The sequence below is a fragment of the Bos indicus genome, chromosome 11 (assembly GCF_029378745.1).
Source record: "Bos indicus isolate NIAB-ARS_2022 breed Sahiwal x Tharparkar chromosome 11, NIAB-ARS_B.indTharparkar_mat_pri_1.0, whole genome shotgun sequence".
NCBI lineage: Eukaryota > Metazoa > Chordata > Mammalia > Artiodactyla > Bovidae > Bos > Bos indicus.
The window spans coordinates 14,130,766-14,153,254 of record NC_091770.1 but is presented as its reverse complement, the minus strand read 5'-3'; the positions used below and the strand labels follow the sequence as shown (position 1 = coordinate 14,153,254).

At 47.4% G+C, this 22,489-nt stretch overlaps 1 protein-coding gene across 4 annotated transcripts in view; it reads left to right on the top strand.

Moving 5' to 3' along the window:
- Positions 1-737: 737 nt before the first annotated feature.
- The window catches only part of XDH (xanthine dehydrogenase), a 61,265-nt gene continuing 39,513 nt past the window's right edge, over positions 738-22,489 (top strand). For 2 of the 4 annotated variants that reach the window (XM_070798466.1, XM_019969964.2), the window contains exons 1-9: positions 2,019-2,171; positions 7,265-7,322; positions 10,170-10,266; positions 11,863-11,971; positions 14,993-15,119; positions 16,064-16,125; positions 19,826-19,894; positions 20,228-20,317; positions 21,408-21,549. In XM_070798466.1, the coding sequence (XP_070654567.1) occupies positions 2,130-2,171; positions 7,265-7,322; positions 10,170-10,266; positions 11,863-11,971; positions 14,993-15,119; positions 16,064-16,125; positions 19,826-19,894; positions 20,228-20,317; positions 21,408-21,549 (796 nt within the window). In that variant the 5' untranslated portion in view covers positions 2,019-2,129. Of the gene's footprint in view, positions 774-2,018; positions 2,172-7,264; positions 7,323-10,169; positions 10,267-11,862; positions 11,972-14,992; positions 15,120-16,063; positions 16,126-19,825; positions 19,895-20,227; positions 20,318-21,407; positions 21,550-22,489 lie in introns of those variants that run through there. The other 2 variants (XM_070798467.1, XM_019969965.2) reach the window with 2 other exon arrangements.

Sequence of the window (22,489 nt, the reverse complement as noted above, 5' to 3'; positions counted from 1 at the left end):
AGATATGAATGAGAGACTTTCACTTTCAATGAGAGTAATTCGGCAACTCTTTTCCTATAAAAAATAAAAAGAGAGGAAGTCCTAGCCCTGAGAGACCTGTGGGTAGGGAGCAACTACTCTGGCATCAAGGGACAAAGAATCTGGTCATCACTGCTTTCTGTTCAAAGATTTTGTTTGATCAGAAAAGGGAAAGGATGGTGGAAATATTCACATATGGAGGCATGAGGAAGCCATTTTGGCTTATCCATGAATTAACTTAAACTTTATCCTAACTAGGACAGCCTGTTTTGTGACCTATTAACATATGTTGTACATCTGCTTTAACAGTAAGAAAAACTGGGTCTGCATTGACTAGAGTGAAACTGTCCATTTTAAAGATAAATGCCTCCTTTCCTAAGACACCAGTTCTGGTGCTTCTTGGGTGATAAGCCTTCTTTCCCAGGCACCAGGGCTTTCCTGACTCCCTATGTGTGTGCTGACCTGTCTTTTTTGAAACTATGAAGAAATGTACTCCTATCATGGTAGATGTTGTTATTTTTTTCTGACAAGATATAAAACTTCCCCAAACCATGCTTTTCTGGAACTGTTTTTCAGAACTACCGGAGAAACTGCCTCCTGAACTGTAGGCCTCAGTTTGGCTCAGATAAAACTCTCTTTTATTATTGTTATTGTTGTCATTATTATTATAGATTGATTACTGATGATTGCTGTCACCAAGACATATCTCCAGGCATTGCCAAAAGGCTCCTGGGATGGGCATCATCTCTTCCCGGGTAAGAACTACTGTTTTATGTTGACCAGTCATCCTCGTTTGCCCTGGACTGAGATACGTCAAGGCTTTAGTGCTAAAATCAAGACATCTGAGGCAAACTGGGAGGATCAGCCGCCCAACAAGTGGAATTTCATCTCCTGCTTAAGTGGAGGCTGTTGTGAGAGGGGCATTGGTTGATATCGTGGTGGTTGTCCTGCCAGTCTTTGGTTTCTCTAAGTTACTTCTGTACAAGCACGTCTGCTTTTCTCCCTCCTTGTATCCTTCAAGGGGTATAGGGAAAGTGACCTACCTCAGAGAGGCTAGCAGAGTAGGAAACCAGAGAGAATGCTGGTGTATATGTGCGTGTGTCAGAGCCAGAGACAGAGAGCTGGGAGGGGCATTGGGGGGCTGGACTTTAGAGCCCATTGGTGGTGTCAGGTAGGTGATATGCATGTGTGTTTATACAGGAGTTGATGGTATAATACCAGCTCTGTATTAATTTGGCCTATGACTATGAGATAGGCACATCTCATTTGGTGCAGTATTTTAAAATATGTTTATGAGTTATTCTGACAGTTTAATCTATGGTGTTTCATGGAGAGAAACAAAAGGGAAATCTCATAAATGGTTTGTTTTAAGGATTATTTTTATTGTGCTGTTGAGAATACATTTGCAACAGAAAAAAAAAGTTCGGTTGTTTGCCAATTTACAAAGCACTTCCCAAATACATCATCTATCCCTCAGCCTTTTGCTCTTGATGTCATTCATTTGCCCATTTACAGATGAAAATCAATGAGTTCTGAAAGTGAGAAGAGACCTGCTGGAGTCAAATGCCAGAGTTTGCATCTGAAGCACTGGACTCTGCCTCTGGTGACTCCAGACTCCTCCAGCTCTGGGAGAGTGAGCCCTCTGTTACGTGCTGAGTCTGGGTCTCTATAACTAAATGGCGAGATGGCAAGTGTGGACTTGCAGGATGTGACTCATCTCTATTGCCGACTGTGACCATGACCATGGCCCCTCTCCCTTCTCTGTCTTCAAGTAGGGGGATGAAGCAGTTGCCATGTGGGTGAGGCCTAAGACTCTCGGTCGTCTAGCACCAAGGCTGTATCCACCGTGTCTTCCTCTGTGCTCTTGGACACACGTGTTGGGGGTGTGATGAGCTGTGTATGGCTGTTTGGATTTTCGTTGATTATGTAAACTGCTGGCTTGTGCCAAGAACATTCCATTCCCCAAAGCTCTGAAGTTGGTCCCTCCCCTGGGCTGACTTCATTTCCTTTTTGGGGGAGGTGTATTTGTCAAGTTGCCGGGCAGTGAGGCAACTGGCAGTGCCTCTCGGGCGTGAGGTACCTGGAGTTCAGGGACCCCCAACCTGTTGACAATGACAGCAGATGAATTGGTTTTCTTTGTGAATGGCAAAAAGGTAAGCAGAAGCTGACTTTTCCTCTGGTTTCCCTGATCCATGGGAGGAATGTTTGTCCTCTCTATTTTGGGTTCTCACTCACTTGTTCGCCTTCTCTCTTTCTCTTCCTTCAAAGCTATTCCTGAATTTGGGGTATCACTGGGCAGAGAAGACTTTCTCGGGTCTAGAACCCAGTCAAGATCTTCATGGGGCAGAGGAGCGATGGGGAGGGAAGAGAGAAGAGGGGTATATGTGAGCACTTCCCTCCTCCAGGCTCCCAGCCTGTAGAGATGCTGGCACCAAGCTCAGAAATGTGGACAGGGTTCTCAGTGAGATTGGAGGTCACCCACCCCACCTCTATTTTGGTGTTTAATCAAATGTACCCTAAGGCTTTTGTTGCTTTATTTACTGAGAAAAGCAACAGGAATGTGTTTTCTTGTTAATCTCAGGGTATAACGTGTACACAGCTTTGATTCTGAAATTTCATCCATATCAATGTAAGAGCTCACTTGCGTGAGGACATATACTGACATCTTGTGGCAAGTCACAATTCTTGTTTCCTGAAGGGCATGGGTCCCCCACCCCACACTTGGTTATATGTATAAATATTGCAAACCTCTTACTTTGATAAAAATTGCCCACTTGGATCAACTTCACTGTGTGCATAGGGACCTAGGAAAAGTGGGGATGGAATGGGGCAGAGGAGGGTCTTATGACATGGGTACCAGTCATCGCAGCACCAGAAGGGTAAGAATCTTTGCAAATTTTAAGGCAGTTGGAGAGAGCTGTAAACACATCGCATTGTCTCCCTTGTCCTCCACTTGCCCTCCCTCCTCCTGTGCTGAGGTGCTTGCTTCAGCTCCCTGATTGGGAATGAAGTGGACAGTAAAAGGGTAGCTGTGGTTGTACATTGTGAATGGCCATGTGGATTTTATGAGCGAGGACCACACCCAGGAGTCAGAGCAGTTTTGTTTCGCAATATTGGCAATTTTAAGTTGAGAAACTAGGCGACTTTGGAGGAAGTTTTCAAGAATTAAAATGCAACTAGTGCTGAAATTGTCGGGTGTGTTTGGGTGACTAGCAGGGGAATGCTGTGAGCTGCTGCAGTGTAAGGGCCTTCCAAGGTGGTCGCACTCACTTTCAGTGGTGTCAGCGGGTGGCCCTGGGGAAGGAGGTCCCCCGCGCTCTTTCGGGTGCAGAGTGGTTTCCCTGAGTTGACTTGCTTTCAGGGTTGGCCTCTGACAGCAAACCAAGAGGTAAGGCAAAGCTTCCACGTTGGTGGTTGTAAGATTTCTGCAGCCAAGAATTCCAACAATGCTGTCACACGCAGCAGGTACATTGGAGAGATTAAGAAACAGTTGCTGAATAGGTCTTCTTCACATATTACTTACACAGAGGCATCTTCCGTGGCATTTTTCTAAGTGATTTTTGTAATGAGTGAGCAGCTGGATTCAGCGACTTAACTCAAAGGTTTGATGATTTATGAAGCCATCAATTCATGTGTGACAGTGCAAGGTTCTTGCTTTAGGGATGGTTGCTGTGATGCACCAAATCTAGAAAGCAGCATTTCAAGGTCAGTCTGGTTTGTTGAAAATTGTTTCCCTGTGTATTTTATTTTCACCTTAGGAAAGCAATTTAAAATTTTTTAGATGCTCTTATGGCATCAATCCCTACCATCTCTTGAAACTTCGACTACCTCCAGTCTCTGTGATGAATATTGGCACATTTAATTTTGTAAACACGGACTTTTGAGAATCTACTGGAAAGGTGGTGAGGCAAGGCGAGGAGAGAGGAGGTGGAAACAGTGCTGTAAACCTGGACCAACCAAGGAATTCCCAGTCAATAGAGGCGGCTGTTTCTTCGCGATTCTATTCTCAAGGTGGTCTAGATCTCTCTTTACCAGACACTGTGCAAGGAGGTTACCAAAGAAGCTGATGGAACCTGCTGACTCACTCTTAAATGTGCACTTCCTCCTCTTCCTGTTTCAGACCACTGTCTAGGACTCTTGCCTTCACTTACTGTGATCCTGGAGAGGGTGTAAGATACAAATGATCAAATACCTCCAGAGCCTTCTGTGGTGGTGACAGGCCTTGGTGACTATGGCTTCCACTTTCTCTGATTTGAAGTCAGAGTCAAAGGGAAAGAGTTGCCCAGTATTTTGGTATCACTGTAGTGACCATGCTTTTGGCTGGAATCCTTTTTTTTTTTTTTTATGTATTTTTAATAGAAGGATAATTGCTTTACAATGTTGTGTTGGTTTCTGCTGTATGACAACCTGAATCAGCTATAAGTGTGCATATATCCCCTCCTTCTTGAGCCTCTCTCCCAACCGCCATCCCACCCCTCTAGGTTGTTACAGAGCACTGAGCTGAGCTCCCTGTGCTATACATCTGCTTCCCACCAGCTATCTACCCACACATGGTAGTGCAGACATGTCAGTGTTGCTGTCTCAATTTGTCCCGCCCTCTGCTTCCTCCACTGTGTCCACACGTCCATTCTCTGTGTCTGCCTCTCTGTAGTCCATTCTCTGTGTCTGCCTCTCTGCAGTCCATTCTCTGTGTCTGCCTCTCTGCAGTCCATTCTCTGTGTCTGCATCTCTGTTCCTAGCTGTGGCGGGGTTGGGTTGGGCGGGGGCAGGGAGTGCTGTATTCTTGTTATTCAAACAGTCCCTCTCTGGTTAGTGAAGATGTTGACCCCTGGAGAAGTCTAGAAAATTCTGCATGGAGGGTACAGCTGAAAGTGTCCAGGAGTGACACCCACGAGAAGCAGCAGTCAGTGATAAGTCAACACTCAGTCACCTACCCACCTACTCCCCTTGTTATCAACATTTACAAGCTCCTCCCAGGCCTGAGCCTATGGGACACACAGGCATGAGAGGAATACAGTCTCCAAGACCGGGCATTTACCATTTGGGAGCTAATGAACGGGTTGGCAGAGTAGATTGTGATCAGGTAAATTACCATATTCCAAAATGTATTTCAAAGACAAGAATCCCCACAAGATGCTCTTCTTAGATATTCTTAGACCATTTTGTTGGCACATAGTAGGTGCCCAATTAATGTGGAAAGGATGAATGGATGGATATCAAAACCCTGAGAAATCCTCTACTAAAGAAATTTATTTTTCAAACTTTGAACTTTAAAAGTTAAACTTAAAAAAAAAGTTAAACTTAGAAGGAAGTTGCAAGAATACAAAGAAATCTTGCTAAATGAATGCCAACAAAATGATATCTAGGTACCTAGATATGTAGATCTATAAGTACATAATTTTATATATTTAAATATGTAATTAATTGGGATGAACATATAAAGTATAAAATTTTCTTTACGAAACATTAAGGATAAATTTCAGATATCATACTTCTTTCTCCCTTAAACTAAGAATAAGAGTATTCTTACATAACCACAATCTACTTATAAAAACCAGAAATCTAGTGTTACTATATCATTATTATCTAATCTATAGACTTTATGCAGCATGACTCCAATTTTCCTAAAAATGTAATTTATAGCTTTCTCTCCACAACCCGGGACCCAGGATCGTGCCTTGCACTTAGTTCTCAAGTCTGTTTTTGTTGTTGTTATTGTTCAGTCACTAACTCATCTCTGACTCTTTGTGACCTTATGGACTGCAGCATGCCAGGCTCCTCTGTTCACCACTATGTCCCAGAGTTTGCTCAAGTTCATGTCCATTGAGTTGATGATGCCGTCCAACCTCTGTCTCATCTTATTTGCCCCCTTCTCCTCATGCCCTCAATCTTTCCCAGCATCAGGGTCTTTTCCAATGGGTTGGCACTTTGTATCAGGTGGCCAAAGTATTGGGGCTTCAGCTTCAGCATCAGTCCTGCCAATGACTATTCAGGGTTGGTTTCCTTTAAACTTGACTGGTTTGATCTCCTTGCAGTCCAAGGGACTCTCAAGAGTCTTCTCCAACACCACAGTTCAAAAGCATCAATTCTTTGGCACTCAGCCTCCTTTATGGTCCCACTCTCACATTTATACATGACCACTGGAAAAGCCATAGCTTTGACTATACGGACCTTTGTCGGCAAAGTGATGTCTCTGCTTTGTAATACTCTGTCTAGGTTTATCATAGCTTTTCTTCCAAGGAGCAAGTGTCGTTTAATTTCAGATACCTTTTCCTTATAATTCAAGAACATGTGGGACCCCTAGTACAGGTTTCTCTAAAGAAACTCTTATCACACGTCTCTCTGTGTGTGTATGTATGCTAAGTGGCTTCAGTTGTGTCTGATTCTTTGTGAACCTATGAGCTGTAGCAAGCCAGACTCCTCTGTCCATGGGATTCTCCAGGCAAGAATACTGGAGTGGGTTGCCATGCTCTCCTTCAGGGGATCTTCCTGACCCAGGGATCGAACCCTCATCTCTTATGTCTCCTGCATTGGCAGGCAGGTTCTTTACCACTAGTGCCCCCTGGGAAGCCCCTTATGACATGTGCTCTCCCTTTAATCACCCCAATCATCGAAACCCTATTGTGCTTGATGATGCAAGAGGAGAAGTGAAACAGGTTTTTACAAATTTCCTTCGATGATTTCCATCAGGACCTGGCACTGCACTTTGTAAGACAAGCTTTCTATCTTATTGAACATTCTGTTCATGGGCCTTTGGTTTGAGACTTTTCCTCCATTTCTAACCCGTGTTAGTGCTGTTGATTGTGATAACCCAACTCAAATATACTCTGCTATGATCACAGGCCGACCGAGTCTGGCCATCTACTGCCTAAGAGTCTACTCTCCAGGAGGCAAAGCCAGAGGTCTGTCCCTGGGGTACACAGATGTTATCCAGCAGTTGGAAATGAAATGATATACTTATCTTAAAGGGGACTTTGCCTTGATCAGCCCAGCATGGCAGGTGCCACACCTACGTGTCTGTCATGGGTCCAGAGCCGAACATGAATACAGAATTTTAGAATTTCAGGGTGTCCGCTTGCACACAATTTGGCTTGCAGATAATATGTTCATCTTATGGAATGGTCAAGAAAAGTACCTTCATTTTCATGATATGTTTAACTCACCTCCATTACCTCTGCAAATTCTTGGGTGAGACAATGGCTAAGTATGTGTTTAATATAGTTTTCTTTTGTGTTTGTTTTTATAGGTGGTGGAGAAAAATGCAGATCCAGAAACAACCCTTTTGGCCTACCTGAGAAGAAAGTGTATCCTGACTTTGGAGTGAGGATGAGGGAGAGGGGCCACTGGGAACTCATTCTCTGGGCCCTAGGCCATTTGCTAGTAACTGGTCTGGAGGCCATGGAGTACAGAGAAAAGAGTGCTGGATCAGGGCTCTGGATCTCTGCATTTTAGCCACAACTCTGTCACTTGGCAGCTCTCTGACCCCGGGAAGTCATTTGAACTCTGTGGGTCTGAAATTCTCAGCTGCCAAGTAAGAATGTTGTCCTTGATATTCTTCAAGGTCTCTTGCATTTAAGACTCCAGTAACACTGAGGTTTAATCCTGGGCCTATAAAACAAACAGTTCAAAAAGGCCATCCTTAGCCCTGACCAGCTTCATGGCCTTTCTCCTCCCCACCAGGAAGAATGGGTGTGGGGCCTGGCTCAGCGGACCTTTGTTAATGCAGGAATGCGCTTCCCAGGAAGGCTTTCAAGCTCTTCGAAAGGAAAGGGAAACTCAGAGGAGGGGGTATTCTGGGGGAAAGGGATGCCTGAGGTAGGAATCGTGAAGAGGCACCATCCACTGTGGGAGTGGCAGGTGCCGGGAAGCATGGGGTGGGGGACTCCTGGGGGGTGGGGTGTTGCTCCGCCCCCAGTGTGGGGAGGGCTTCTGTAAGATCCCGCATCCCTTTTGTTCTTTCATAGTAGGAAAGGATTCTGAGACCTTGGAACAAAACCAACAGTAAAGACAATAGGAGATAACATCTAATGGGCACTGCTCATGTACAGGCAGAGTGCAGGAGATTTGTGTAGGCTGTCTCACTGACTCCACAGCGATCCCTTTGATAGAGGAGGAAGTGAGGCTGGGAGTGTTCAGGCACCTGCCTCGCCCACATCATGTTTTCTGGACACATGCTGGGAGAGCTGGACTGAAGCCCAGCGCCAAGGTCTGAACCTCCCACCCACCACTGGAAACTTTCTAGGGGTCTGCTGTAGAGTGATGCCCATCCTGACCTCTGTCAACAAACCCTTACAGCTCCCAGAGGTGGGGGTGTCTTGTGGCTCTTTCCAGTGATGTATTTTGGAACAGGAAAAAGGTGTTCGCACCCACAGGAGCGAACCTGGACTCCATGGCCTTCCCTCTTGTTCTTTCACCTCCTATCAGAGAGTGGCTGGCTCTAGTGTACTTTGTCCTGGATTTTTGACCTGGAGGGGGCAGGTCTGGAGGTTCACAGCACATGGACCTGATGGTATTTTTGTAGAGGCAGAGTCACTCAGCAGGATGAGGGAACTGCACGAAATTCCATTTCCAGCCCATCTACCTAGGCAGCCTGGAAAGAGAGGCTCATTCTTAGATTCTTGGCATCAATTTTAGTTTTCTAATAAGGTTGTAAAGACCCAGCAGGCTCACAAGTTCCTGATCATAGCATTGGTTGGTTTAAATGCCGAATCTCAAATAAAATCCAACCCTGAAAGATAGTTTCATGTAAATATGAAGTCCTTGTGGCTTGTTGCTGCCTGTGTTAAGAGTTTATTTGTCAGAGTTCCAGGCAAGAGAGAAGACTCTAAACTTGACTTCTACCTTGGCTTCCAGAAAGATCCCCAGGCTAGCAGAAGACCTCTAGACTACTTTGGGCTGCTTCCTTTCATCCTCATGAGCCCCTAGAATGATCTCAACTGCTAATCTCATAGGTCCAGATTAGTGAAAGGAAAAACTCTAGATCTAGAAAGCCCTCTTCAGCTGTACCTTAAAAGAGGCAGCAGCATGGTGAAGGAGGAGGCCCCAAATCCAGAATCAGAGGACTGTGTTTGGGCCCTAACACTCAAAGTAACTGACTGTTACCTTGCAGGGCTCACATTACGTCTTGGGTCTCAGTCTTTCCTCCTTCTTTCCTTCCTTCCCTCCCTCCCTCCTTTCTTTCTTTCTTTCTTTCATTTCACTGTTTCTTACAGCAGTTCCTGCCCTACTCACTAACCAAATTATTGTGAACATCAAACATGGATATGAATGCTTTCCAAGTAGAAGATGCTCTATCATTGTTAGTTATTAACTTTATCTTAAAATTAGGGAAATAGCCAGGAGATAAGATACCCAGCTCTCTCCATCTTCAGCAGGAAGCTGAAAGGCTTGGGGGCCTGGGGGCTTGAGGGAGAAGCAGCAGTGCAGCTTGTGTGTCCCATGGGAAAGAGGCCACCATAATTACTGTTCTCCAAAGCAGCCTATTAGTTAGGCACTTTTCAAACTTCAAAAAGTATCAGAGTCTTAATTTCTCCCAGGACATAAGCGATGTCTCCAATATTGGCTTTTGACCCCAAAAATATCCTCATTTTAATTTCCTTTCACATATCTTATGGGATGGATATTCAGAAGCCCTTAATGCAGCTCTAATTTTTGTCCCCAGACTTCATCAGTCCAAGAGGTTTGGCGAGGGAATGAGGGAAGCCAAACTCAGCAAGTCCTATACTGGCCTGAGTGGCTTCGCTGCATGTTCAGCTGGGGTGATGAGGGTTGCCCCACATGCTCCATCTTTGAGGCACCTGATTCACCTGCTCAGTGAGCCGACCAGTTTGGGGGCCTGTTAAGGCCACACCTAGAAGACTGTGATCCCAAGAAGATCTCCAGGTATAGAGAGCAGTGGTGCTCCAGTCCCAGGGGAATGACACGTGGGCCAGGGCCTTTCCTCCTCTGCAAGTGGAGCTGGCCCCATCCCTGCCTCCCCGGGCTGCAGGGCAGCCTCTCTGAGTGGGAGGCTGTTTGGGCCTCGGGGCTGAGGGCCCTGAGCCGTGTGCAGATGGATGACTGTTCACTTGCAGCTCAGCCCAGGCATTTCCCAGCAGCCCAACAAAGACTTTTTTCTTTGAGTTCATATTCCTTAACCCTTGACTTTCCAGTGGGGCTGAGAGGAACCAAGCTGGGCTGTGGAGAAGGGGGCTGTGGGGCTTGTACAGTGATGCTTTCCAAGTATGATCGTCTCCAAGACAAGATCATGTATCCTTTGCTTGCTGGCTGGTTGCCTTTGGGGACTAGGATGCAGGGGTCAGCTTTTGAATGATGGTGTATCTGTGTGTATCTGTGTGCATGTGTGTGTCTGTATGTGTGTGTATGCACACATGTGGGTAAATCCCTGTGTTCCTGAATAGGCTTTGATCACGACCAGGGATATAATAGAATGATTTCTTAGGGAGCATCTTCCTGGCTTTTAAATATGGACAAGATTCTCCACTGCTGATAAAATGAGCTTTCTAAAATTCAGACTCATTTCACATCCCATGAAATCCTTCAATAGGCCTCCATTGCCCCCAATCTAAGTCCAATTTTTTTGCTCAACACGTGAGGTCTTTCAATTTGCCCCACCTTTCCTCTCCAGTTTTCTTTCTCTCCATGGGTCCAGCACTCCGCTCATGCAGAAACAGATATGAACTACCAGTGCTCCATGTCCACTCATTTCTTGGTCTCTGCACAAGCTGTTTCCCATCTTGAATGTCCTTTTTTCAAGGACTTCTCTACCTGACTAACTCTTATTAACACCTTAGGACTGGGCAAAATACCACCTCCTCCAGGAAGACTTCCTTGACCTCCTAAGACTGGGTTGGGAGCCCTTTGTGCTGGTTCTTTGGTGCCACGTGCACAGCCCTCCTGCAACCCTTTACCATAAGATATTTAAACTGCATCTTCACGCTGGTTTCTGCTTTCCTGAGTTGAAGGCAAGCTATTAAAGGACAGAGGTTTTGTCTGATTCACCTTAATTTCCTCAGCCCTCAGCAGGGTGCCTGGTATAAGGTTGGTCTTCAGTAACTGATGTTGGTTGCATGAGTGAGTGAGAGATGAGTAAAAGGATGGAGGTGGGGAAGCTCTAAGGGCTATTCATCTGGGGATTTTTGCCTCCCTCTTTGAATGGGAGAAATGGAGGTGAGTGAAAGCAGAGAAGCAAAAGTGACAGGAGGTTCTGAAATTGAAGTGGCTAAGGGCCTCCCTAGTAGCTCAGCTGGTAAAGGATCTTCCTGCAATGCAGTTTGATTCCTGGATTGGGAAGATCTCCTGGAAAAGGGATAGGCTACCCACTCTAATATTCTTAGGCTTCCCTGGTGGCTCAGACTGTAAAGAATCTGCTTGCAATGCAGGAGACTTGGGTTAGATCCCTGGGTTGGGACGATTCCCTAGAAGAGGGCGTGGCAGCCCACTCCAGTATTCTTGCCTGGAGAATCCCCGTGGACAGAGTAGCCTGGCGGGCTACAGTCCATGGGATCACATGACTGAGCAACTAAGCACATAGAGAAAAAGGGACCTCCCAGAGGCTTCCTCTTAGCTCAGCCTCCAGGATCTACCTGAGTAAGAGGCAGCTGAAAGTGCCCCTGGCTTCCATGCTCCAGCCCAGAGGCCTAGGGTGCACCAGCGTGACCCCACAGGACACTGGAGGGGCTCAGGCCCTGGCCTGGGTGGAGAGATGAGGATACCTGTGGAAAAGAGAACATGATGTAGAGTGAGGAGAAGTGACACAAGCACCACAAATCTCCCAGACCCTGCACTCGGGTCTGCTCTGATGGCCTAAATGGCCAATGGGATGACCTTAATCTGGGGTTCCAGCCACTTCTCTGCCAATGCCTGCCTGGCTCCCATCTGCACCTTGCACCACGTGGCTGTGACGACTGTGGAAGGAATTGGAAGCACCAAGACGAGGCTGCATCCTGTGCAGGTAACCAGAGGCTCTTCCCAAGGCTGCAGACTTGCTCTGGATTGCTGGGATGAGGATTGCAGCCTGAGGCAAGGAGGCATTCTAGCCAGCCACCCCCCTCAATTCCTTGTGGAGGTCAGGAGCTAGCTGTGAGGTGGCAAGAGGAGACACCCGAGCCTGAAGCTCTCTCCTGTGTTTGAGTGGCTGGTGACATTGCATGGCCCCGTGGGAATCAAGAGATCAACTGGATCTGGTGGCTGGAGGTCTAGCTGTACCAGAGCTGGGGGGAGGAGGGGCAGAGGACCTTCCTCTCTGTGCCCAAGTGTGCTTAGGAAGCCCCCTGCCTTCTCGGATTGAAGATTCCAAATGCTGTGTGCCTTTGATCAAAAGCCCACCTACTCCCTGCTCCCTCCCACAGGAATTCCATTGCACCTCTCACCTCCCTCCCACAGATCACCCAGACACAGGCTCATTAAAATGGTGGTTAGCAAGGGCTGAGTCAGAGACACATGGGTGTCTGACCAAGGCTTTCTCCCTGATGGTATAGAGCACCTGATGATGGGTTGGGATTGGGAACTCTTTGGACAAGAGTGGGCAGTAGTCAGGGTTCTGTGGAGTGAGAAAGGATGTTCACAGACTAGGTGGAAGAGGGCCCACACGGGAACAGAGCACAGTGGAAGGAAAGGCCGCTGTTCCCAGTGCTCATGTTAAACTGAGGTCTTTGGGAGGGTGTAATCACAGAAGGTGTCTGAGCTAGACCCTTTTCTTAATATTCCCTGTACCATATCATTCAGATCTTGTCTTCCTTGCATCCCTGACATGAATCCTGGAGCCAGGGCTGCCAGTTGAGCAAGCCAATTATACCCCGAGATGGAGCATCTTGGACCAGTCATAGTGGGGTGAGGTGGTATTACATCAGAGTGGGGCGAGGTGGTATTACGTCACCTGTGTGGCTTCGCTTCCTAGGCAGGAAAGTGGTAGGTTACTAAACTTCTCCAACTTGCAGCAGGGGTGAGAGGGTTAATGAGGGCTTGTAATTTACTTTGAAACAAATAGACAAAAGAAAGAAGGAACTATTTAAACACAGGGATCACATCCGTAGAATCAGGGGAAAGCCCTCCCTTTCCAATGGTACAGAGCCTTATTCCCGATGCACTTCTTTTGGCTCCAGATAAGCTTAGATTCCACTTTCCCTGGTCCGTTTGCATTTTCCTCTGGGATTCTATGACACCACATTTCCCCCTCCCTCCATGGTGGAACCATGTGCAGCCCCTCCTCAGCTCAGTCCCTGACCGCTGCAGCGCCCTGGGTTCTGGCCTGGGCCCAGTCCCTTCTCCACCTTCATACTCTCCCGACATGAGTTTAAGGCCATCTCCATATCTTCAGGTTCAACCTCTCCTCAGAAATCAGACTCCGATTTCCAGCTGCCTACTTGAATCACTAGATGGATGTCTGATCTCAGACTTAACAAAAACTCTATTTCCTCTCAACTTCGTTCTCCTCTGGTCTTCCTCCGTCTGAGTCAATGGCAAAGCATCCACCCAATTGCTCACGACAAAAATCTAGGAGTCCCCTGTGATGTTTGCGTTCCCCACACCCAGTCCATCCAGAAGGAATAGCTACTCTGCCTCCAGACTTTACAATGGTTCTTCATTTGTTTCTCTGTCTCCCCTACTACTGTTTCATCCAAGTCACATCCCCTCCCACCTAGGCCACGTCAGTGTCACGATCCCCTGTGTCTTCTCATGCCCCCACAGCCATTCTCTACTCAACAGCTAGAGTGATTCTTTAAAAACACAAATTCAATCATATCAAGCCCTGCTGAAATTCTCCTAAAGGCTTCCCGTCATCACACCCAGAATCACAGTCAGGATCCCTAATCCTGGCTGTGAAAAGCTGCAGCTCTGGCTGCTTCCTATTCCCCCAGCTGACATCTCTCGTCCCAGGGTTCCACCTGTCCCGGCCTTTCAGCAGATTTTCACACTGTCTGTGCTCAGAGCCTTTTTACTCACTGTTCCTTCTGCCTGGGTAACTTACTTCCTTGTTCCAAATCAAATTCACCTTAAAGGTCGCTTTATCAGAATGGCCCTTCTGACCACTCCAAATAGCCACTAGTCACTCTGAGTCATGTCATCTTGTACTAATACTCTATACAGCACCAACCTTCACCTCGAATTTTCTTCTTTGTTTTTGTCAGTATTTCCCCCACAAGGATGTGAGCTTCATGAGACCAGGGACTTCATCTCTCTTCTACATGCTCCATCCCCAGGGCCTATACTATGCCTGGCACATGATAGATTCTCAGTAAATACTTCTCAAATGAATGATTATCTGTGCTAACATTCTAGCAATTTTACTTGACGTACATTCCAAGAGAGATTTCCAAGAGATTAAAAACTAATGTAGATGAGGAGAATTCCATTGTAATAAAGATCTGGCAGGTCTGAAAACTCTGTGACATTCAATGCTTTCAGTGAATTCTATAGCACACATTCCCCAATTCTTAAATCTCCATCCATTGGACTTCAAGAATTGCCTTCATTTAAGAATACAGAGGCATTCTAATTTGGAATAAAATGCATTCATCTGGTTGATTTTGGATTGCGGGGTAGTGTAGTTGAAAGAACCTGACACAGTTCTTGCATTCCCCACGTGCGATCTTACACACATACGTAAATCTCTTAAATCTTCCTCCTCTGTCTTTAGTGAAGAGAGTGGTTCTAATTGCTGCTGTTCTTTGAGGGGGGTGTTCTATTTATAACTGCCACTGGTTGACTCCCTACTCTGTGCTAGGTGTGATGGCTAAGCGTTTTACATGAATGATCTCACTGAATTCTCAGCACAGCTCTGGAGATAAGTGCTAGGGTAGCACTAAACAAACGGACAAGGTTTAGGGAGGCTTGGTAACCTGGTAAGTGGGGACACTTGGGTTTGACTTTGGGCAGTGCAGACCGTCAACGTGGGCTGTCTTCAGTTGAGTCACGTAGGAAGCCTGGCAGGGGTTCTGCCAACACAGATGTCTATGTCATCTGCCCCTTTTAGGAGAGAATCGCCAAAAGTCACGGCTCTCAGTGTGGGTTCTGCACCCCCGGCATCGTCATGAGCATGTACACACTGCTTCGGAATCAGCCCGAGCCCACTGTTGAAGAAATCGAGGATGCTTTCCAAGGTATGGGCCTTGTGCAGGGCCCAGGAGGCAAAGGGGCAAGTGGGTTTCTGAGGAGGGTAGGGCAGGGGCAGAGTGCAAGCCAGTAATGAACTAGGATTTCCAGGAACTTTTGAGGGAAAGGCTCAGGCTATTCCATCATGGTAGCTAAGATTTACTGGGAAATTGGCCCTATCTTAATTTGAAGAGCACTTGGTTGGTTTGAAGACCTTCTGGGTTCTCCTGCCTTGGTGTCCATCTTCCTGCACTGTCTTCCTGACCCCACTCTGTGCTGGGAAGGGTGACCTTGAGTGGCTGGCATGGGAGGAGATCATCTGGGAAATTGCACAGAAGCCAATGACATGGCATCTGCCCTGGCCGCTTCCCCAGAGCAGGGTTCCATGGGGCAAAGGCCATGTATGAGGAAGGCGGCCCTGATTCTCAGTCTCGGGCAGGGACTGGCTCCCCACTTTGCCTTCTGCGAATGGACCCAGGTGGCTGGACCTGCTATGTCTTCCTCTGAATTGAATAGAGAAGGCTTCCCATCCATTCAATTTCTTTCAGTGCATCATTTATTCCAGTCAGTTATATGAAGTCTGGTCATATGTCAGGCACTAGACAGGGTACAAGGACACAGGAATGGAAGATAGCCCCTCTCCTCAAGGAGTCCATGTTCAGAAGGGGAAGAGAGTTTATAGTTTGATAAGCTCACTGATAAAGCTTTGACTAGGAGTCACCATGGGAGGACTTAGGGGGGGCACTCAATTCAGTCTAAGCATTCTAAAAAGGCTTCTTGGAAGAAGTGGTAGATGTTTGGAAGTCAGGGGTACAAGTAAGAGGAGGATCATTCCAAGTAAAGAAAACAGAATATGTAAAGAGAGCATTTAACTGAGCTGGGAGCAAAGCCACAGACCCCTTAGCTGCCCTGGGGCCAGTGCTGACATTGCAGGTTTTTCCTCCGCCCACAGGAAACTTATGCCGCTGTACAGGCTACAGACCCATCCTCCAGGGCTTCCGGACCTTTGCCAAGGTGAGTGGGGGCTCTGGGACAGCAGTGGCCCAGTTCCTGAAGCAGCAACACTCAGGAATCACAGTTGGGAGCGATGCCAAGGGCATCTGGGTTACAGAGAAAAAAGATAAGTTGGCCAGCTGGCAGGAACTTCTGCTGTAGGTACCTGGCAAGGACGCTGGGCTCTGCCATTCTTTTTTGGGGTGTGGGGGGAAGTGGTGGTTCTCGTCAATAGACCAGAGACTTTCCTTCCAGGAAAGGCCTGGAGAGCTGGCTCCTGAAAGAGACACGCCACCTAAGAGTAAACTTCCTACAGGGCGTTCGGGCTTGGCATCCTGCCTTGGTGTCTGGCATGCTCAGTCATGGTGCAGGTGCTGAATGTGACATTTAGTAACAACCCAGCCTGATTCAGCACTCGCGTCCCTCCTCCCTTGCCATCCAGGCTGCTTTCTGCAGCTGGCACTCTCCCGGATTTACGAAACTGCTGATTAGATCTCTAGATAGTGTGTGAAGCCCTGCAGTATTCATATAACTCTGAGTGAGAAACCACAGCTGGGATGAACAGGCACCGATTACATAAATGTAGCACACACACCTGCCATATGGTAAGGAGGACCGAGAGCTGGCTTCCCCTTTCTTTGCTTAATCTCCCCAGATTTCACCTGATTCCCCAAATGGGTCAAGTTGATCCTAACTCCTATCAAACTGTCTCATCTCAGTTTGATTCTGGGTTGAGGGGAGAGTCACAGACTCCTGAGTCTTTCACTGACCTTAGGGTTGGTACAGTGCAAAAAAAGGAGTATTGTGTCCAAATAGTCCAAAAGGGTGGAGGTGGGACTTCTAAGGATGGGAAACAGCACACCCTGGTGAATGCTGTTGATATTGAGGAACCAGGAAGTATGAATTTAAATGAAAGTGATTGAAAGCTTAGATTCAGTCTGCAGACCTGGGTTCAAATCCCATTCCATCACTTAATTGATACATGATATTGGGCAAATTTCCTCATTTCTAAAATAGGGATTATAATAATACCTACCTTAAAGTGCTTGTGGAAAGAACTCCTTGTAAAGCTCTTAGAACAGTGCCTGGCAGATCCTACATTTTCAGTAAACGGCAATATAAATTATGATGCTGGTACATTTTTTCCCGTTACCCAACATTTAATCTTCATGTGCTGCTTAGGCTTCCCTGAGAACCATGGATTGTTAATCTTGTCCATGTATTTATTTCATAGGAGGCTTCTCAAAGAAAGATAATCTGACCAGTCCTCCTAGTTTCTCAAAAGAGAAGGACTTTTGGGTGTAGCTGGAAAGTATCCTCCTTCTGAGAGTCAGAGTTTTATCATTGTTGAAATGTCTCCTAAGCCCCCTTTATAGCCATACCTCCCTCAATCCTGCTGCCTGGCATGTAGAGCAGAGTCAAGTAGAGCTCGGTGCTTTAAGTAGCCCAAGTGACCGGCACACAGAGTGTGCTCAGAAGCTCATGCATGTTACTCACTGGAGCCCCCAAGGCCCTCTTCAGAGCCTTTTAACTCTTGTTTTACACACAGTTCTGACAAACTCAGGTATCTAGTTTACATGGCCACACTGGAAAAGAGTGAGGAAGCTATGCTATAGGAAGGCAGCCTGTTCACAGCAAGAAATGATAACAAAGAAGGAAATGAGGAATCATAAAAATAATCTTGAGCCTAATCATTTTAGCCTGGACTTCTCAGGTGGCACAGTGGTAAAGAATCTGCCTGCCAATGCAGGACATGCAAGAGATGCATGTTTGATCTCTGGGTTGGGAAGATCCCCTGGAGGAAGAAATGGCAACGTATTCCAGTATTCTTGTCTAGAAAAGTCCATGGATAGAGGAATCTGATGGGTTACAGTCCATAGGGTTGCAAAGAGTCGGATGTGACTGAGAGACTGAGCATGCACACACCCAGAAAGGGGAAATCTCTCTGGGGAAAAACCCTAATCTTATCCAACCTCAGCAGACCTTGAGGGCAGTGACACATAATCGTACATCACAACAAATTATGTCATAAAAAAAATCAGTGAATTATTAAGAAAAAATATCTAAGTAAGAATATGCTGGTACTTTAATTATTTGTGAAACATACTTTTGTGAAATACATCCTCCCCAACAGGGATCAGGTGAGAGAGGCTATTGTCTTACTGTATGCAGGGCCTAGTATTCCCCTACATTACTCCTTCTCCAAAAAGAGAGATGAGAAGAGGCCCTCTTCTTTCCGTCCAAACACAGAGGGGAAAGGCAAAGTGTTGTTTAGTCACGAAGTCATGTTCGATTCTTTGTGACCCCATGGACTGCAGCATACCAGGCTTCCCTGTCCTTCACTCTATCTCCTGGCGTTTGCTCAAACTCATGTCCATTGAGTCACTGATGCCATCCAACCATCTCATCCTCTGTCACTCCCTTCTCCTCTTGCCCTCAATCTTTCCCAGCATCAGGTCTTTTCCAGTGAGCCGGCTCCTCATGTCAAGTGTCCAAAGTATTGGAGCTTCAGCCTCAGTCCTTCTAATGAATGTTCAGGGTTGATTTCCTTTAGGATTGACTGGTTTGATCTCTTTGCAGGGACTCTCAAGAGTAGTGGGGGTGGGGGTAGAAAATAGACAGCTCTGAGATCCAGGGGTAAAGTAGTGACTACAGGAGGGGTCTGCCAGCAGGGTGGTTGAGGCAAGCCTGAGAATTCTTGCAGGTTTCCAAAGGACCTTCAGCCTCCGTGGCCCTCTGAGAACTTCTTCAGGGACACTGATGAGCTGCGACTCATTGTTTAGTAAATGGTGGCATGAACGCTGTCTTCCATGATTCATGTAGAGAAAGGTTCCTCCCGACTACTCCCGTAGGAGCTGGCTGCTCTGGAAATGTGTCTAGGACTGAGCCTGGGAGTTTTCCCCACTCTTGTAGAACTCCACGATTCTATAGTGTCTTCTGGGGCCCTGAGCTGAGACTTCTGCCTCCTTAGGGCAGATCAGTCAGGTAAACACTCCCTTTCCCACCTTCAGTGCATTGGTTTGGGGATGTAGCAATCTGGGCCATAGTCTGTGCTCCGTCATTGGCACCTTGAGAGGTCTTGAACAAGTCCTCTGTCCATAGGTGTTGAGTCAGCAGACCTGTACATACCCTCCCGAACAGGTCCATGGTGAGGAATAAAGAGTGTGAACTTTCTGGCAAGAAGTGCCTGATAAGGAGTGAGAGGCTGTCAGGCACATCCCTGACCCAGTTCTGGTGCTAGACATCTTTGGCAGGAGCCCCACAAAGACTCCAGCCTGGGAGGTGCCCAGGACTTGATGGTTTAGAAGTAGAGGCATGAATGCTGTGAGAACCAATGGGAATTTCTCTCGGGGAGGCTTCCTCAGGAAGCAGTACTGAAGCAGGAAAGTGAGCACAAAAAGATGTTTTGATAAAATAGGACCTAGGTTTTATGGAGAAATTTTCTTAAAATTAAATTTCTCTGTTACTTCCAGGAGAGATCCTGTTTACATATCCTCAAGTTATTTAATCTATATTTATCAAATGAGAGAAAGTAGCTAAAGCAGAGGCCCTCCCTATGGGCAGAGGCAAGTGGGCTGTGGGGGTGCAGTATCTGCTGCTCCTCTAGATGCTGGGGTGGGCTTCAAACCCAGGTTTCATTTGACAGGAATAATCTAGGTTCTTTAGCTTCTGTGAAAACTCTGCAAATATATTTGTGTGACATTTGTGGTCATCTCTCTAGAATGGTGGATGCTGTGGAGGAAATGGGAACAACCCAAACTGCTGCATGAACCAGAAGAAAGACCACACGGTAAGTGGGTCTTTTTTGGCCTGGAAGCCTGAGGGCCAACCTCAGGTCAAAGGAGCCAGTGGGCTATCTCCACACTCTGGGCTGTGGCAGCTGGAAGAGGAAACCATTATGTTCAAACTGTGAAGTTGGTGAATGTACACCTTAGCCCTGGATCCTCTGGCAAAACCTCTTTGTCCCTGCTTCCTGGGAGCTACCTCTCCCCCAACCCAATCCCCACCCCAACCAGCCTGCCTGGGGCCTGTGGATGAGCTCACTTGGACAGAGGGCTGGGCCAGCCCTATGGGGCATTTTAATGCAGGGGACAGTGTATCCCTTATCTTCTCCCCTTTCTAGCAGGTTACTCTCTCACCATCTTTATTCAACCCAGAGGAGTTCATGCCCCTGGATCCCACCCAGGAACCCATCTTCCCTCCAGAGTTGCTGGTAGGTGATGCCCCCTGAGCCCCTGGAGACCTGCTGAGTCCCACTAGCACCCACTGGGGTCTTTGTGTCCTCTTTCTCCTCTGGGTTTCAGCCTGAATTTTCCTTTGTTTGTCTTACTCCAGGTCCCTGTGCTGCATGTTCCCACAGGGACCCACACTTCTCCTCTTCACACGTGTTGCTCACATGTGAGAAGTGGATCTGTCTGTCATGCCGCGTACAGTAGTAGGAGCTCCAGAAGTGTTTGCTTACATTCTGCCTAAATCTTTTGTCTAAGCCCCAAAGCAATGCATTTTCCTTTCTGTAAGCTGTCCATTTATTTACAAAACAAACAAAGGAAAAAAAAAAAAAAGCCATGTTCAAAGGACACAATCCATGATCTGCAGCCTTGTCTTAAGGACCTCTCATGCCCATTTTCTCACCTTGATGATCTTGCTCCTCCACACCAACGTTTACGGCAAACAGAAAAAACTCAAGCCACTCTCAAAGATTCTCAGGTGCAGACTTTTCTAGGAGTGGTGAACATATGAAGATGACTTTAAGAGTTCACTGGGCCAGAAAGAATGGCTTTGTAGCAGACCACCAGAATATATTTCTCTGGATCATGAAACTTTAAAAAACCATCAGTTTGATTCGGGGATTTTCCCTCCTGACTCTGCATCGCCCCTCACGCACTAGAAGTGGCCTTCCATTACGTTCCCTTCTGATAGCCCTGCTCCTGCCACCCCGTCCCCGCCTCTCACCTCCTGGAGACAATGTGGGACAGTTGAAGTCACCTTGTGGCGGCGACCTTCAACAGGTCCCGTAAACTTGATCCTCAGGCTTCTCCTTTCCTGCAAAAGAAGAGACTAACAGCACCTTCTTCCCCGAGCTCTTCTAAAGACTAAATGAAATAACGTATGTGAAAGAGCCGCGACCCAAGTCCTGCCTCAGTACCAAGTGTTTCCCCTCACTTCTTCCCTGACATGCACTTTCCCTCTGAATTAAGTACGAAGCAAATCCATAGTTGATCCTCTTGCAAACTGAAAGCAATGGCCCTGGGAATCACAGCGGGGAGGAGGAGGCCACACGGTAAGAAAATGGCATTTTCCAGAGGCTGAAAGACGTTCCACCGAAGCAGCTGCGTTTTGAAGGGGAGCGTGTGACCTGGATCCAAGCCTCCACCTTGAAGGAGTTGCTGGACCTCAAAGCTCAGCATCCCGAGGCCAAGCTGGTGGTGGGGAACACAGAGATCGGTAAGGGTGTGGGGCAGCTCTGGGCAGTCTGTCCAGTTCAGCCCCTTGTGGCTCTGTGTGTCCTACTCTGCCTTCATTTCCCCACTTCATAGGTGGAGGTGATAGAGCCTCCTCTAAGGGGCTTCCCTGGTGGCTCAGACAGGAAAGAATCTGCCTGCAGTGTGGGAGACCTGGGTTTGATCCCTGAGTCGGAAAGATCCCCTGGAGAAGGGAATGGCTTCCCACTCCAATATTCTTGCTTTTAGAATTCCATGGACAGTGGTGCCTGGTGGGCCACAGTCCATGGGGTCACCAAGAGTTGGACACAATTGAGCGACTAACACTCACTTTTCAAGGGTTGCTCTGAGTATTAACTGAGATCCTCGCTGATTGTTCTCCATAAACATTGACAGAGACCTGGCCCTATGCCAGGTATTCTGGGGGAGCCAGGGGTACCCAGATCACCTAGACCAGACTCCTTCCCTTGAGAGTCTCCCAGTCTGAGGGTAAGGGAGCAACATGAGTCAAGCGTCTGGGCCAGTACCTGACAGACCCTAGGGGTTCCATGAATGTCACTCTCCTGCCCCCTTTTTCTGGAGGTGATGTGGTAAGGCAAGGGAGAGGAAAGGCCCAAGTGTGCTTGCTGTGTTGCCCATGTCTGTGGCCACCTGCCCTGTGGTGCCACCCCCAGACGTGAGCCTCACAGAATGTAAACAGGCCAAGGAGGCTCCAGAGGTGCCGTTCTCAGCCCCGGTGCTTGAAGACTCAGGAGCAGAGATGCCCCAGCCCCTGCTAGGCTCAGTCCATTCCTACACCTGGTGTGGCCCGTTTCCCCTTGGCTGGGTCCCCAAGCCCAGTGAGGATCCGGGGAGAGGATGGAGGCACAGGTCAGGATGGTCTCAGAGGACCCTCAGAGGCCAGGGCCGTCTCAGAGCAGCCCATTCTAGCCTGTCGGGGCTCC